Source organism: Mauremys mutica, chromosome 4 (genome assembly GCF_020497125.1).
Source record: "Mauremys mutica isolate MM-2020 ecotype Southern chromosome 4, ASM2049712v1, whole genome shotgun sequence".
Taxonomy (NCBI): domain Eukaryota; kingdom Metazoa; phylum Chordata; order Testudines; family Geoemydidae; genus Mauremys; species Mauremys mutica.
In genome coordinates, this window is record NC_059075.1 from 44,652,857 (window position 1) to 44,669,746 (window position 16,890).

Consider the following 16,890-nt stretch of genomic DNA (forward strand, 5'->3'; position numbering starts at 1 on the left):
ACTTGCCAGAGTTTATGCTCCTTTCTATTTTGCTCAATAGGATTTAACTTCCACTTTCTAAAGGATGCCTTTTTGCCTCTGGGAGGGACTGGGAGTGGTTGGCTCACTACAAAAGCAACTTTCCCTCTCTTGGTATTGACACCTCCTCATCAATTATTCGGGGTGGACTACATCCATCCTGATTGAATTGGCCCTGTCAACACTGGTTCTCCACTTGTAAGGTAACACCCTTCTCGTCATATATAATAATGCCGGCATCTGTAATTTTCACTCCATGCATCTGAAGAAGTGGGATTTTTACCCACAAAAGCTTATGCCCAAATAAATCTGTTAGTCTTTAAGGTGCCATCAAAATCAAGAATTGCCTCTCCTCTTGTGAGTTCTAGGGCTAGCTGCTCCAAGAAGCAATCATTTAAGGTGTCAAGAAACTTTATCTCTGCATCCCATCTCAGGTGACATGTACCCAGTCAATATGAGGATAGTTGAAATCACCCATTATTATTGAGTTTCTTTTTATAGCTTCTCTAATCTCCCAGAGTATTTCACAATCACTATCACCATCCTGGTCAGGTGGTCAGTAGTATATTCCTACTGCTATATTCTTATTATTCAAGTATGGAATTACTAGCCATAGAGATTCTACGGGACAGTTTGGTTCATTTAAGATTTTTACTTCATTTTACTCTACACTTTCTTTCACATATAGTGCCACTCTCTCAGCAGTACGACCTATTCTGTCCTTCCAATATATTTTGTACTCTGGTATTATTATTGTGTCCCGCTGATTATCCTCATTCTACCAAGTTTCTGTGGTGCCTATTATATCAATATCCTCATTTAATATGAGGCACTCAAGTTCACCTATCTTAGTATTTAGATTTCTAGTATTTGTGTATAAGCACTTTAAAAAATTGTCACTTTTTAGCTTTCTGCCATTGTGTGATGTAATTGAATTGGACTCTTTTTCATTTTACTGTTTTTCATCAGATCCAACCCATATTTTATCATCTTCCATCCTCTCCTCCTTACTAGTGTAACCCTTCTGCCAGGCCGAAACAATAGCAGCAAGGGCCGGGTTCAATACATATGGGTCCCTTCCCTACAATGTAATGCAAAACCAGCTCGAGCCCCCACCCAGTGACCTGGGAAAACCTTACACACACCCCTGGGCGCCTCAAGGAGGCAATACTTCCCCTCTCGCAAGCACAGAGTCTTGGTGTAGCAGAAAAGATTTAATTACATGAGGTAAACAACAAGCATTAAATTGGGAAAATACCTCAGCTAGAGTTCATAGATCAAACCGTGAGCAAAGACCCACCCAAGGAAATTGGGCCGTGTCCTTCTCTCTGGTCTCTTGAGTCCAGCAACCCCCCAAATCACCCACAGTCCCAAAAGTCCCACAATCCAAAAGTCTCTATCCCAGGTCAGGCAGCCCAGAGTTCGAGAGTCTACCTGCAGAGGTCCCCCTCCCCAGCCTCGGTAGCAAGGGGCACCTTACGTGGTTTGGGGCCAACTGCCCTGCCTCTTCACGGGGTTCTGCTTCCACTAGTCGTCCCCGCAACTGCTCAGCTCCGTGGCTCCGTGGGCTGCTCCACCCGTCCCACAGCTGCTCCGCTCTACCAGCTGCTCTGGTCCACTAGCTGTCCTGTGAGCCGCTCCAGCCGTCCTCGGAAACTGCTCGCTCCACTCTGCCAGCTGCTCTGCTCCACAGTATAGCTTCAGGCTCCCCCACTGGTTAGCACAGTACTCAGTGCTCTTAGCTCAGCAATTCCAGTGATTTCAACTCTTAGTGATTTCAAACTCTTAGTGATTTCAGCTCACAGTAGGGGAGCCCAGTGCCAGTGCACTACTGGTCCAAAGTGAGTTCAGCTCAGTAACCTGTATCTAGATTCTTAAGGGAATCAAAATTAACTCTGACATTCCACAGTGGAGAGAGGCATAGGCAAAACTGGGGCCTCTGGCTCACACAAGGAGCCTGCACCACCAAGTACAGATACCTATCCCCAGCCTCTCTCGAATCACTGGGTTTTGGAACCCATATCCCCTGTCTAGCAAGTACTATTTAATGTAGGTTGAGTCATTTCTGTCATAAAGCAGTCTCATAGTTCCTCATTCACATAATTAAGGTAACAGCACTTTTTTTTCCTTCCTGCCCCAATAACAAAGAAATTGGGGATTCCACAGTGTGAAAATAACCTTCCCATGCTGCTGTGTGTTATGCTAAGTGGAATGGGTTTACCAATGCAAATGCACATTCCTAAAATTCCTTTGCCCACTCCTCATAATGTACCACCAGATGTCAGGGTAGAGCTCATCCTGACTCTGTTTACATCCTCCCCCCAGCCGAGAATTTGTCGTCCCGACAAATCACATTTCCTACTATACCAACTTACTGGTCCCCTCCAAAGGGCCTCAGATAGCCCACTTTAGCTTTCACAAACCTGTGTGCTAAATGTATTGGCTCCTCACTAATCACCCCAGGTGCATCGTAAGTTAGCCGTTTCACGGGTCTTATTACCCTGTCCCGCCTATGGAGAATCTCTGTTGCTGTGGCAGGGGGGACATCCTCTTGAGTGACGGATGGGGAGGTTTCTTGTGAGGTCCCCTCAGATACTGCCATAGGCCCCTGCATTTCTAGTTCTAACAGGGGAGGGTCGGAGGTGCTCAGGACATCCTCCACCTGTATGTCTCCACTGTGCAATAAACTGTGTGTGTCATCACATGGGGGTCCCACCAGTGGCTCAGGGGTGTCAGGAATGGGCCTAAATACTTCTGCCATAGGGTTTAGGGCGGAAGAGGAGGTGCTCTCGTTTGATTCAGCTGATCGAGACTGAAGTCTTGTCTTCATCCCAGGATACACCATGGTTGTGTCTTCCTCCTCAGACTCACTCTCAGATGTGCTGAGTAGGGGTAGGTTAGCTGCATGGGGCTGGCTGTTCACGTTGGAAGGCGGCTTTGGTACAGCACCGCCGTTCTGCCCAGTTGCCCTGTTGTGGCCCATCTCATAAGGGCTGCCTACCAATTCCCCCACCGGGAGCAAAAGATTTCTATGCACAGTCTTTGTCTGCCCTGGACCCTCTTCAGGTTTGATCTTGTAGACCGGCAGGTCTCCTAGCTTTTCCATCACCAAGTAAGGTATTGCCTTCCATCTGTCAGCTATCTTGTGTTTGCCAGCAATACCCAAATTTCGCAGCAGGACTCTGTCCCCTGCCTGGAGCTCTTGCAGACGTACCCTAGCATCATATCGATGTTTGTTGCGGTCTGCATTCTTCCGAGCTGCAGATGCAGCTAAGTGATAAGCATCCCGCAGCTTTTCTCGTAGTCGGGATACATATTGCTGATGGGTTTCATAGCTATCGCCATCCTCTGATACACCAAAGCACAGGTCTATGGGTAATCTTGGTTCTCGCCCAAACATCAAGAGATATGGGGTGACTCCCGTAGCGTCGTTCTTTGTGGCGTTGTAGGCGTGCACCAGAAATGCGACATGTTGGCTCCAGGTTGCTTTTTGCTCTGGCCGCAAAGTCCCTAACATATCTAACAGGGTTCGGTTGAACCTCTCTGGCTGAGGGTCACCCTGTGGGTGATAAGGCGTTGTCCTCGACTTCTTAATTCCTGCTATCCTCAGCACCTCCTTTAGAAGGTGACTCTCAAAGTCCCGCCCCTGATCCGAGTGTATCCGGGCTGGGAATCCATAAACTGAGAAATATTTTTCCCACAGTACTCGAGCGACAGTAGTGGCCTTCTGATCACGTGTGGGATATGCCTGCGCATATCGCGTATAATGGTCGGTCACGACTAGAATGTTCCCAATATTCCTCTTGTCTACTTCTAAGGACAAGAAATCAATGCATACCAGCTCCAGAGGTTTGTTGCTGGTGATGTTCTTCAGATATGCAGCCCTCGTAGGCAGAGTTTTCCTTTGGACACATCGCGCGCAGGTTTCACATTTTCTGCGAACATCTTCGGCCATCCGGGGCCAATAGAACCTACTGCGAATAAGTTCCAGGGTCCTCTCCATCCCTAAATGTCCAAAGTCATCATGCAGGGCCCTCATGGCCAGGGCTCTGTACTCTTTCGGCAGCACTAGTTGGTTCCGTTGCTTTTGTAGAGGGTCTGTGGTCACACGGTGTAACACTCCCTGAATTAGTTTTAGTTTGGTCCATTCTCTCAATAGTAGCTTACCCTCTGGGTTGGGTGGGACAACCACAGCCGGGCTTCGCCCCTCCCTTTTGGCAAGTAGTGTATCACGGATGTCGGTATCTTGCAGCTGGGCTTCCTGCCAGTCAGCCGCATTGAGCATGGGCAAGGGAGATTGGTCCAATGCAATATAGTTCACCGAAGCAGAAGGCACGCATTCAGGGGGCAGGCCCAAAGCTTCAGCAACACATCCATGAAGGCTCTCATGGGCCTCCGGCTCTCTGCGACTCACGCTGCAAATAGCTCTCACTCCATCTGTGGGTATCACAGCAACCTCAGGTGTCTGCGGACGTCTGGACAATGCATCTGCATCTACATTGCTTCTTCCGGATCGGTATTGAATGCTGAACTCATAGCTAGCCAAGGCGGCCACCCATCTTTGCCCTGTAGCATCCAACTTAGCACTTGTTAACACATAAGTCAGTGGGTTGTTGTCTGTCCATACCTGGAACTGAGCACCATACAAGTAGTCTCGAAATTTCTCAGTGATGGCCCATTTCAAGGCCAAAAACTCCAGCTTGTGGATGGGATAGCGAGTTTCACTGTCAGACAGTCCTCGGCTGGCAAAGGCTACAGGTTTGCGGTTGCCTTCCACTTCCTGATACAGTACTGCTCCCAGACCCTCCAAACTGGCATCAGTATGCAGGATAAATGGTTTGCTTGGATCAGCAAAGACAAGGATGGGAGCGTGAGTTAGGCGAGTAATGATTTCCTGAAAAGCCCTCTCACATCTCTCATCCCACCGTGGCCCAAACAGTTCGAAGGGGCCATAGTGTCTCTGCACAGGAGGCTTTGGAGGCCTCCTCTTATTCCGGGTCTTAGATTTGTACTTGTTGCACTGGTATCCCCTGGTAAGATCATTCAGAGGTTTTACAATTGCGGCATAGTTCTTCACAAATCTGCGGTAGTAGCCACTAAATCCAAGAAAGGTCTTGAGTTCTCTGTAGTTAGTGGGACGTGGCCAGGTAGTGAGTGCATCTATTTTATCGGGATCAGTACTCACACCCTCTTGGGACACGATGTGACCCACATATTTCACTGAGGTTTGGCAGAACTGGCATTTGTCAATTGAAAGCTTCAAACCATATGCCTCCAACCTATCGAGCACTTTAAGAAGTCTTTCTTCATGTTCCTCCAAGGTTCTTCCAAACACAATCAGGTCATCCAGGTAAACTAACACTTGCAGTAAATTCATGTCTCCCACGACTTTTTCCATAAGTCGTTGAAATGTGGCCGGGGCCCCAGAAATCCCTTGCGGCATGCGTTCAAACTGGTAGAACCCTAACGGGCAGATGAAGGCTGTCTTCTCCTTATCCTCTTCTCCCAGGGGGATCTGGTAGTATCCACTCCGAAGATCCAACACAGAGAACCACTGGCTACCCAGCAAACAGTCCAAGGCATCTTGTACTCGAGGCATGGTGTATTGATCAACTGTAGTGCGCCTGTTTAGGGTGCGGTAGTCAATACACATCCGGATTTTTCCACTCTTCTTACGAACGACCACAATGGGTGAAGCATAGGGGCTTCGGGACTCTGTAATGATACCAGTCGCGATCAGCTCTTGAAGATGATGGCGTACGTCTTCCATCTCAGAGAGGGCAATCCTCCTAGACCTCTCCCTGAAGGGTCGGGGATCGTGTAGCCTGATGTGGTGTTCCACTCCTTTGGCACATCCGACGTCCCACTCATGTAGCGAAAACACCTTGGATCTCTCGCAAAGCTTCTTCCTCAGGCGATCTTTCCACTCCTCAGACAGTGGTGAGTCCCCGAAGTCAAACTTTGCAGGATCTATCATTGGAACTTCAGCTTCACACTGGGGTCTCACAATGCTTTCAGGCTCAAAGATGTCTGCAATCTTCTGCCCTGGTTTTACAAACACATCACGGCATGTTTCATTAGCCACCATTATAGTCACCTCCCCCTGGGCTTCAGCAGGTAGGGTTATGACTCCACTGAGAACCAGCACTCCTTCTGGGAGCCCTCCCTCGGTTGGCTGCTCTGCCACAGCTAATGTTCCCTTACTACCTTTTAGGCAGGTACTCTTGACAATCACCTCCTTTTCTGACATTGCAGGCACCACCAAAGGGACTGGGCCCGCATACCTCAGTGCTCCCATTGGCAAATCGGGCATCACTTTTCTTGTGTCCTCAATTTTCCTGTAGGCCGCGGCACAGTGTGTGTGTATCACCAAGGTGTTCAGATATTGGTCTCCTGCTTGCTGTCTGCAGTAATCGGCAAGTATCCTAAAGAGGCTGGAGTTGGTCCCTATTAGCACGGACACATCAGAGGCTCCTTTGGGGTCAGGGCATATTAAAGCAGCAGTGTCCACCTCCTGTCTTACGCCAGCAATCTCTTCTGGGAATTCCAGGTGTACTATTACATAGCCCTGATAGGGGTATTCATCCATGCTGAGGCCACACAGGCCAAGTCCTGTCAGGGGCTGTATAGGCAGATGCCCAAGCATCTGCTGGTAGAACGATTGGAATATGATGGTCACTTGGGATCCCGTGTCAAGTACTGCTCTACATTCTGTTCCTTCAACCTTTACAGTGACCTCCGCTCGGGGTCCTATCAATCCTGGGGGGATTCGGGCCGCATGGTTCCTTCCAGGGGAGCCTCCACATCCTGCAGGCCTAGGCGGCTCCCTTCCCAGGCCCTGGGGCCGTTTCCCGACTTTCCCCAGGTGGTCCTCAGCTTTTGATATACCAGCATGGGATTCTCTGCATTCTGACACCTTGCAGCAATGTGCCCACCCTGGCCACACCGGTAGCAGAAGAAGGATTGTCCTTTCCCTTGCTGACGGGGTGGTGCAGAGGTTCTAAACGTAGTCCTCTGGACCATGGTACCAGAGGGTTCCTTGCACCTCGAAGTCTTTGCTGAATCAAAGGTATTCTCTAGTTCAGTCACTTTCTGTGTCAGGGCCTGCACTCGCTGGGTAAGTTCCTCTTGAGGATTCACCATTAGTGCCTTGGGTGTCCGCATGGATGTTGTGCCAGTTGCCTGGTGTTGCTGCACCTCCCAAACCTCGCCTGCTGCCTGCCTCTCTTCTTCCTCTCGGACCTCTTTTATTAGGCAAGAGTAACTTGGTGGATTATCTTGCCGTTCCCTTAATCGAAGGTGGAGAAGGATTGGGTTCTGGTACTGAATTCCTCTCACAATCTGAGCCAATCTAGTCCGGTCCATTTGCTCAACTGCTACTGCTCCCCTCATGATGGCTCTCTGTAATAATTTCTCCAACCTCTGGATATAGGCAGAAACCTTCTCTCCCTTTTGTTGCCTTGCATTGAGGAACTTGCAATAAACATCCTCTGAACCCTCAGTTCTCCCAAAGGCGTGATCCAGGGCCTCCAGGCAGTCCTTCACCTTGACCCCTGGGTTACCGAGCTTTAGGGTGCGAATCACATCTAGGGCTGGCCCCCTGAGACACTCTATTAGTCGCCTTCTCTTTTCAGCATCAGGCACCGCCCACTCCTGCAGCATCTCAGTGGTGTGCTCCAACCAGGGCTCAAATGCTTCCTCCCCCGGTATTGGGGTGGGACCCCCAGAAAACAACCTCAGTTTACGATAGGGGCTTGACTCAGGGTGGGATGGCCTAACTTTCTCTAAGGCTTGCCCCAAAGCCTTCACCCACTCATCAGGTGAAGGAGCAGGCTCCTGTTGTGGGGCTTCCGGCTTAAGGCCCAACAGACCTGGCATATCAGCCAAAGTTTTTCCCTCTTTCCCCAAAAAGGCCGACATTTTCTTTAAAAACTCTACATCAGGGGTAGGGGCTGGTGAGGGCTGGCTCCCAGTGGTTATTACCTTCCACTCACCATCTTCCACTGCTATCGTGCCTGGAACCTGTAGAGGGTCCACAGTCAAGGGCAGCTCACACAGTACAGCAAAAGCCCCCTCCTCCCTCACAAACATGCGCCCACGCATTTTGCACTTACGCAGGTACTCAGTGGATGACCTTAAGATAGGTTCTATTGAGCCCTCATCAACTGCCTCCAGCACCCCCGTAACCAGAATACAGTTCCTGGGGTCAATATTCATCCCCTTGCACCAGTCCTCTAACAAGACTAGGGTCATTATACAAACTCTAATCTGTTCCAAATACAACAGGTCAAAACAACAAGGTAATTTGGGGTTTTCCAAATTCAATGGATCACTCAAGATGTGCTTGCGAGGGGTACTGACCCAGGATCCCGGACGAGCCCCCAAAAATGTAACCCTTCTGCCAGGCCGAAACAATAGCAGCAAGGGCCGGGTTCAATACATATGGGTCCCTTCCCTACAATGTAATGCAAAACCAGCTCGAGCCCCCACCCAGTGACCTGGGAAAACCTTACACACACCCCTGGGCGCCTCAAGGAGGCAATACTTCCCCTCTCGCAAGCACAGAGTCTTGGTGTAGCAGAAAAGATTTAATTACATGAGGTAAACAACAAGCATTAAATTGGGAAAATACCTCAGCTAGAGTTCATAGATCAAACCGTGAGCAAAGACCCACCCAGGAAATTGGGCCGTGTCCTTCTCTCTGGTCTCTTGAGTCCAGCAACCCCCCAAATCACCCACAGTCCCAAAAGTCCCACAATCCAAAAGTCTCTATCCCAGGTCAGGCAGCCCAGAGTTCGAGAGTCTACCTGCAGAGGTCCCCCTCCCCAGCCTCGGTAGCAAGGGGCACCTTACGTGGTTTGGGGCCAACTGCCCTGCCTCTTCACGGGGTTCTGCTTCCACTAGTCGTCCCCGCAACTGCTCAGCTCCGTGGCTCCGTGGGCTGCTCCACCCGTCCCACAGCTGCTCCGCTCTACCAGCTGCTCTGGTCCACTAGCTGTCCTGTGAGCCGCTCCAGCCGTCCTCGGAAACTGCTCGCTCCACTCTGCCAGCTGCTCTGCTCCACAGTATAGCTTCAGGCTCCCCCACTGGTTAGCACAGTACTCAGTGCTCTTAGCTCAGCAATTCCAGTGATTTCAACTCTTAGTGATTTCAAACTCTTAGTGATTTCAGCTCACAGTAGGGGAGCCCAGTGCCAGTGCACTACTGGTCCAAAGTGAGTTCAGCTCAGTAACCTGTATCTAGATTCTTAAGGGAATCAAAATTAACTCTGACATTCCACAGTGGAGAGAGGCATAGGCAAAACTGGGGCCTCTGGCTCACACAAGGAGCCTGCACCACCAAGTACAGATACCTATCCCCAGCCTCTCTCGAATCACTGGGTTTTGGAACCCATATCCCCTGTCTAGCAAGTACTATTTAATGTAGGTTGAGTCATTTCTGTCATAAAGCAGTCTCATAGTTCCTCATTCACATAATTAAGGTAACAGCACTTTTTTTTCCTTCCTGCCCCAATAACAAAGAAATTGGGGATTCCACAGTGTGAAAATAACCTTCCCATGCTGCTGTGTGTTATGCTAAGTGGAATGGGTTTACCAATGCAAATGCACATTCCTAAAATTCCTTTGCCCACTCCTCATAATGTACCACCAGATGTCAGGGTAGAGCTCATCCTGACTCTGTTTACACTAGGATAAAGAGAATCTCCATTAATAGAGCCTCCCCTGATGGATGTCTCTGTTGGAACTACATGCTCCTCCAGACCTGTTGGCTTTCCCCCAGCCCTTAGTATAAAAGACCTCCCTGCATAGGCTCCCCTTTCCCAAAAGGTTCCCCAGTTTCTAATAATCTAAACCCCTCCTCCCTACACCAACATCTCATTCATGCATTGAGACCCTGCAGTTCTGCCTGCCTAACTGGCCCTGACTTCAGAATTCTTTAAAACTGCTCTCAAAACCTACCCAAAAGAAAACCATCAGAATTGTAAATTCAGTATTACCTGAAAATGTTTTGGATTAATGGCAAGTGCTCGATTGAAATCTTGGATGCACTTAGCTTGGTTGAGTTGCATTCTGCACAGCCCTCGCTGATAAAAAGCATCAGAATAATTTGGGTATACCTTGACAGCAAGACTAAAAGCTTCATAGGCCTAAAAGATGACATAATGGTTTGAATTAATGTAATCTACTTGCACAATTGGAATCGTAGGCAGAATATCAACATTTAAAACCCAGTAATATTTTTTCTTGTGTTTTCACTATTTTACTCCTACTTTTTTTTAATTTTAATACAACATATGAGACAAACACAATAAGTGAAATTCTGCCCTCATTTAATACTTATCTTACCACATTTTCTTCAGTGGGACTACATTGGTATAACCAAGGGCAGAATTTGGTCTTGTGACCATAAATATTTAACATACTAAAATTATTTGCTACATTAGAGAACACTTAAAATGTGATTTCTTTAAGGTCCTTCTGCAGATTTTTTTTTCTTCATACTGGAGTATAAAAACACAGATTTTTCTGGGATCTGTTAATGTGGTGGCAGTCACATATTCTAAAGGGAAAGTAACCTATTCCTAGTGGTCAGGGTATGCCACATCAGGTATTTCAGCCACTCTTGACTATCATTTATAACTGTCTTGGAAAAGGAGGCTAACGGAGTTATAAAAATAATGTTGTGATACTACTATGTTTGGTGAGTCTCCCAACACTGTAATACAGAGACAAGCTCTTGTCTTCACAACTAAACATCAAGTCAGACAGGGAATTTAAAGTGGCTATGATCTGAAGATTTAGCGATAACCTAGGCTAACAGATCCATTTTGGAGGTAAACCACAAAACAGAAGGACCATTCAGCTCAAATATTACTCCCTTCTCTATCCAAAACAGGACAGTTAGTATGAGGGAAGTCCCTATTCCAGGTGACATTTCAAATTTTAGTCATATATAATAGTGACACTTTGAATATACTGTAGATATTATTCACTGGTCTTCTGTGACTAAAGAAATTATTAATGTTTATATTGTTATTGTTGAAATAATGCCTGAAGCATGCTAGGCACTATTCAAAAATAGGATTCCTACCTAAGGATATCTGTCTAAGATCCAGTCCTGTAAACACTTATACATTTGTTTAACTTTACTCATACGAGAGGAAGGTTGGCCTGGTGCAGGGGTCGGCAACCGGCAGCACATGTGCCAAAGGCGGCACGTGAGCTGATTTTTAGTGGCACTCTGCTGCCAGCCGGGGTCCCGGCCGCCAGCCCCGCTCAGCCTGCTGCCAGCCTGGGTGCACAGAACCCCGGGCCAGCAGCGGGCTAAGCGGGGCTGGCAACTGGGACCCCGCCTGGTAGGGGCCGGCGGACGGAACCCTAGACCGGCAGCAGACTAAGTGGCTCAGCCCGCTGCCGGTCTGGGGTTCCGTCTGTCACCCGTGCTGCCAGTCTGGGGTTCTGTCCACCTTCCCTGTAAATATAAAATGTATTACTGGCTCGCGAAACCTTCTCAAAGGTTGCCGAGCCCTGGCCTAGTAGACAGGGCACCAAACTGGGACTCAGGAGCTCTGCATACATTCCTGGCTCTTTCATAGTCTTTCTATGTGACTTTGGCAAGTAAATGGCAAGTAAATTTAGGCCCGGATGTAGCAAAGCAGGTAAGGATGAACTTTACTGTAAACATGCATAGGCCCATCTCTACTCAGCAAAACACTTAAGCACTTGCTTAGGTCCCACTGATGTCAATGGGACTTATGCATATGCTAAAGTGCTTTGCTGAATAGGAATGAACTTAGCAAGTGCTTAAGTGCTTTCCTGAATCAAGGCTTTAAATTTTCAGTTCTTCAGTTCCCCACATGTAAAATAAGCATGATAATAATATTCCCTTTCACCCATGCTTGTCTCTCATGTTTACATAAGAGTGTAAGCTTTTCAGACTACTGACTATCTCTTATTGTGTTTTGGAACAGTGCCTAGCAATGTACTCCGATCTTGCTTGGGACAGCTAGGTGCTACTGAAATACAAATACATAATGATAACTAATGCTACTGAGGTCAAAGACATTATACATGTGCATAAATGTTTGCAGGACTAGGCTCTAAAAATAGAATATAGGAAAGAATGGTAAAAAGAGATGCAACAATAATCAAAAAGGCACTCAAAAAGATTTTCTAATGTCAATTTTGTAACGCGTCAAAATGAGGGGAAGGCTACGGTTTATAAGCTTTTTGAAGTTGGCATTATTAATATATAAAATGGATCCTACTCATATAAGGCCTGATCCAAAGCCCACTGAAGAAGTCCCATTGTTTGCAATAGACTTCGGATCAGACTGTGAATGAGCAAGCCTGTAACTGTAGTTCAAAACATAGAAAGAACAAAAAAGTGCTTTAATATTAAAATGCACCTAGAAAAATGTATTAAATTACATAATAAAAAATACCTAGTTAAAAAAAAGATTTATATCATGTGTAAAATAAATGCCAAAAACTGAACTCGTTTAGGATTGGTTGGCTGGGGGATTTTTTTTAACCTCTGTAAAAGTATAGCAATCAGATAACTAAGATGCTATCCACACATGGCGTATTTTGCTTATAACAACAATAGTGAGAACATTCATGTACAGATAAGATATTCATGTTGATTTCCCCACCATTAGAAACACAGCAAAAGGTATGCATAACTAATTAAACATGGTAATACTGGTATGGAAAAAAATTGTTCACACATTGGCAAGAAGGTCTGATAACAACTAAAGAATAAACATATGTAAAAAGTAGTGAAAAGTAACCTTTAAAATATTTAAAAATTTTAGTCAATCTTGTTTCCAGCTCTTAAAGCCACAACGCTAATATGTTCTAAATAATAAATACATACCTGTAATAAACTGACTTGCTCCATATAGCACAGGCCCAAGAAATAATAAATTTCTGCAGCCTCAAATGTATTAGGCAAGATTTTTGCTGAAGAAGTCAGTATCTTTAATGCTAGTTGAAAACTTTCCACAGCATCCTGTAATAACAAAGGATATTACTCTAATATTTGTAAAACACTGTTAGTAAAAAAAAAAAAAAAAAGTCTGTGAGTTTTAAAAGCAACATACACAGAATTTTTTTAATGGGCTTGTGCCCTTTTTGCTTCTTTATTATATGTAAAAGAGGCCTGGAAGGTACTTTTGTTGTTTTAGCCTTATACATTTAAGAAATGTGAAGGTTGCTCTTCCTTGGTTTTGCTGGAAGTTCTGAATTGCTCTAATTGAAGGTGTGGGCATGATTAAGTACAACTTTTTTTCAAAATGTTCCTTAGTCATTGGTTTAAATAAGTGTTAACAAAAACAAAAAGTAGAACTTTAAGCAGTCTGACTAATAATCTCTTCCTGTTGCAGTTGCTTGGCAACTTTCAGCCTCTTGACTCTTTTGGAGGACTCTATCGTGGGAAGCAGCAACTCTGAAAAAGATTTGGAAATCATGGTGCATGATCAGATGAACATGAGTTCCCAATGTGACTCCTCTAGCCAAAAGGGCTAATGAGTTCTTGGATACATAAACGACAATCTCAAGTAGGAGTAAAAAGGTTATTTTACCTTTGTATTTGGCATTGCTGCAACTGCTGCTGGAATACTGTGTCCAGTTCTGGTGTTCACAATTCAAGAAGGATGTTAACAGGGTTCAGAGAAGAACCACAAGAATGATTAAAGGATTAGAAAAGGTGCTTTAAAGTGATAGACTCAAGGAGCTCCATATATTTAGCTTAATAAAGAGAAGGCAAAGGGGTGACTCAATCACAGTCTATTAGGACCTACATGGGAAAGAAATATTTGATAATGAGCTCTTCGATCTAGCAGACAAAGGTATAACAAGAGCCAATGGCTGGAAGTTGATGCTAGCCAAGTAATATTTTAACAGTGAGGATAATTAACCATTGGAACAATTTACCAAAGGTCATGGTTGGTTCTCCATCACTGGCAATTTTTAAAATCAAGATTGGATTTTTTTAATATATATATACTAGTTCAACAGGCATTACTTTGAGGGAGTTCTATGGCTGGTGTTGTACAGAGGTCAGAGTAGATAATCACAATGGTCTTGTAGTGGGGCGACTGTCCCACTCCTGCAGAACAGGGATTAAAAGCAGCCAAGCTAGGCTGATTGGGGAAGCAGCCACAACTGTGGCCATTTCAATTAGGATCCAGCTGGCCCTGATAAGAGGGCTTTAGGCCAGAAGCTGGAGGAGTCTCTCTCCAGCCTTAGAGGGAGAAGGACCTGGCTGCTTGGGAGCTCAGGGTACAGGGACCAGAGCAGGGCTGGGGAAAGACAAGAGGAGCTGGGGAGCTCCAGCCTGGCAACTCCTCAGGCTCAGGCCTTGGGAAAAGGCCAAAACAGGTTCTACACTATGAAATTAGGTCAAATTTATAGAAGTCAATTTTTTAGAAATCAATTTTATACAGTTGATTGTGTGTGTCCCCACTCCAAGATCATTAAGACCATTAACTCGGCGGAGTGTGTCCACAGTACTGAGGCTAGCATCGACTTCCAGAGCATTGCACTGTGGTAGCTATCCCACAATTCCCGCAGTCTCCACCACCCATTGGAATTCTGGGTTGAGCTCCTAATGCCTGATGGGTCAAAAACATTGTCACGGGTGGTTCTGGGTACATGTCGTCAGCCCTGCCCCTGTGAAAGCTATGTTTCGAGCCTTATTTCCTGGGTTACCTGTGCAGACGCCATACCACGGCAAGCATGGAGTCCGCTCAGCTCACCGTCACCGTAAGTCTCCTGGGTGCTGGCAGACGTGGCACTGCATTGCTACACAGCAGCAGCTCATTGCCTTTTGGTAGCAGATGGTGCATTACGACTGGTAGCCATCGTCGTCGTCTCCTGGTGCTCTTTTAGCCAACCTCGGTGAGGTCAGTCAGGGGAGCCGGGGCAGACATGGGTGGTGAGCACCTGGACATAAATGGGAGTGACTCCAGGTCATTCTCTTTTTAAGTTTTGTCTCATGGAGATTCAGTCCTGCCTGAAGTCGTACTGCACCATCTTCTGGTGAGCAGCCAAGAGACGAGGATGGCTAGCAGTCGTACATCACCATGTTCTGGCGAGCACCCAGGAGACGACAATGGCTAGCAGTCGTACTGCACCGTCTGCTGCCAGCCTAACATGTATAAGAGAGATGGAGTGGATCAAAACAAGAAAGAGACCAGATTTGTTTTGTATTCATTTGTATTCATTTGCTCCCCCCTCCCTCCCTTCCTGAATAATGGGGGGAGGGATAGCTCAGTGGTTTGAGCATTGGCCTGCTAAACTCACGGTTTTGAGTTCAATCCTTGAGGGGGCCGATGTGTATGACAGTTGTGTGCGTTTCTCCTTGATGCAAATTCACCCTCTTTGTTGATTTTAATATCCTGTAAGCCAAGTCACACCCCCTCCATCAGAGCAATGGCAGACAATGGTTCTGCGCCTTTTTTCAGCGCAGACGCCATAGCATGGCAAGCATGGAGCCCGCTCAGATCACCACTGCAATTATGAGCACTGTAAACACCACGCGCATTATCCTGCAGTATATGCAGAACCAGAACCTGCAAAAGCAAAACCAGGCGAGGAGGCGACGGCAGCGTGGTGATGAGAGTGATGAGGATATGTACACAGACTTCTCTCAAAGTACAGGCCCCGGCAACGTGGACATCATGGTGTTAATGGGGCAGGTTCATGCCGTGGAATGACGATTCTGGGCCCGGGAAACAAGCACAGACTGGTGGGACCGCATAGTGTTGCAGGTCTGGGACGATTCCCAGTGGCTGCAAAACTTTCGCCTGTGTAAGGGCACTTTCATGGAACTTTGTGACTTGCTTTCCCCTGCCCCAAAGCGCAAGAATACCAAGATGAGAGCAGCCCTCACAGTTAACAAGCTAGTAGCGATAGCCCTGTGGAAGCTTGCAATGCCAGACAGCTACCGGTCAGTCGGGCATCAATATGGAGTAGGCAAATCTACTGTGGGGGCTGCAAGTAGCCAACACAATCAAAGAGCTGCTGATATCAAGGGTAGTGACTCTGGGAAATGTGCAAGTCATAGTGGATGGCTTTGCTGCAATGAGATTCTCTAACTGTGGTGGGGTGATAGATGGAGACCATATCCCTATCTTGGCACTGGAGCACCAAGGCAGCGAGTTCATATACTGAAAGGGGTACTTTTCAATGGTGCTGCAAGCACTGGTGGATCACAAGGGATGTTTCACCAACATCAACGTGGGATGGCCGGGAAAGGTACATGACACTCACATCTTCAAGAACTCTGGTCTGTTTCAAAAGCTGCAGCAAGGGACTTTCTTCCCAGGCCAGAAAGTAACCATTGGGGATGTTGAAATGCCTATAGTTATCCTTGGGGACCTAGCCTACCCCTTAATGCCATGGCTCATGAAGCCGTACACAGGCAGCCTGGACAGTAGTCAGGAGCTGTTCAACTATAGGCTGAGCAAGTGCAGAATAGTCGTAGAATGTGCATTTGGACATTTAAAAGCACGCTGGCGCAGTTTACTGACTTGGATAGACGTCACCAAAACCAATATTCCCATTGTTATTACTGCTTGCTGTGCACTCCACTTACTGTGAGAGTAAGGGGGAGACATTTATGGCGGGGTGGGAGGTTGAGGCAAATCGCCTGGCCACTGATTACGCGCAGCCAGACACCAGGGTAGCCCGGGAGGGGTGGGGGAGGAGGGAAGCACCTGGTGGGGTGTGGGAGGAGGGAAGGACAAGGCCACACTGCACTTCAAAACGTATTGAATGCCAGCTTTCTGTTGCTCGGGCAGTCTTCTGGGGTGGAGTGGTTGGGTACCCGGAGGCCCCCGCACCGCGTTCTTGGGCGTCTGGGTGA

The 16,890-nt window shown here is 47.0% G+C and overlaps 1 protein-coding gene across 3 annotated transcripts in view; it reads right to left on the minus strand.

Moving 5' to 3' along the window:
• The window catches only part of TTC6 (tetratricopeptide repeat domain 6), a 154,218-nt gene that overhangs the window by 23,124 nt on the left and 114,204 nt on the right, over positions 1-16,890 (minus strand). For all 3 annotated transcript variants that reach the window (XM_045015740.1, XM_045015739.1, XR_006579141.1), the window contains exons 22-23: positions 12,898-13,032; positions 10,016-10,165 (exon numbers count right to left, since the gene is read on the minus strand). In XM_045015740.1, coding sequence (XP_044871675.1) covers positions 10,016-10,165; positions 12,898-13,032 — 285 coding nt within the window. The remainder of the gene's footprint in view (positions 1-10,015; positions 10,166-12,897; positions 13,033-16,890) is intronic.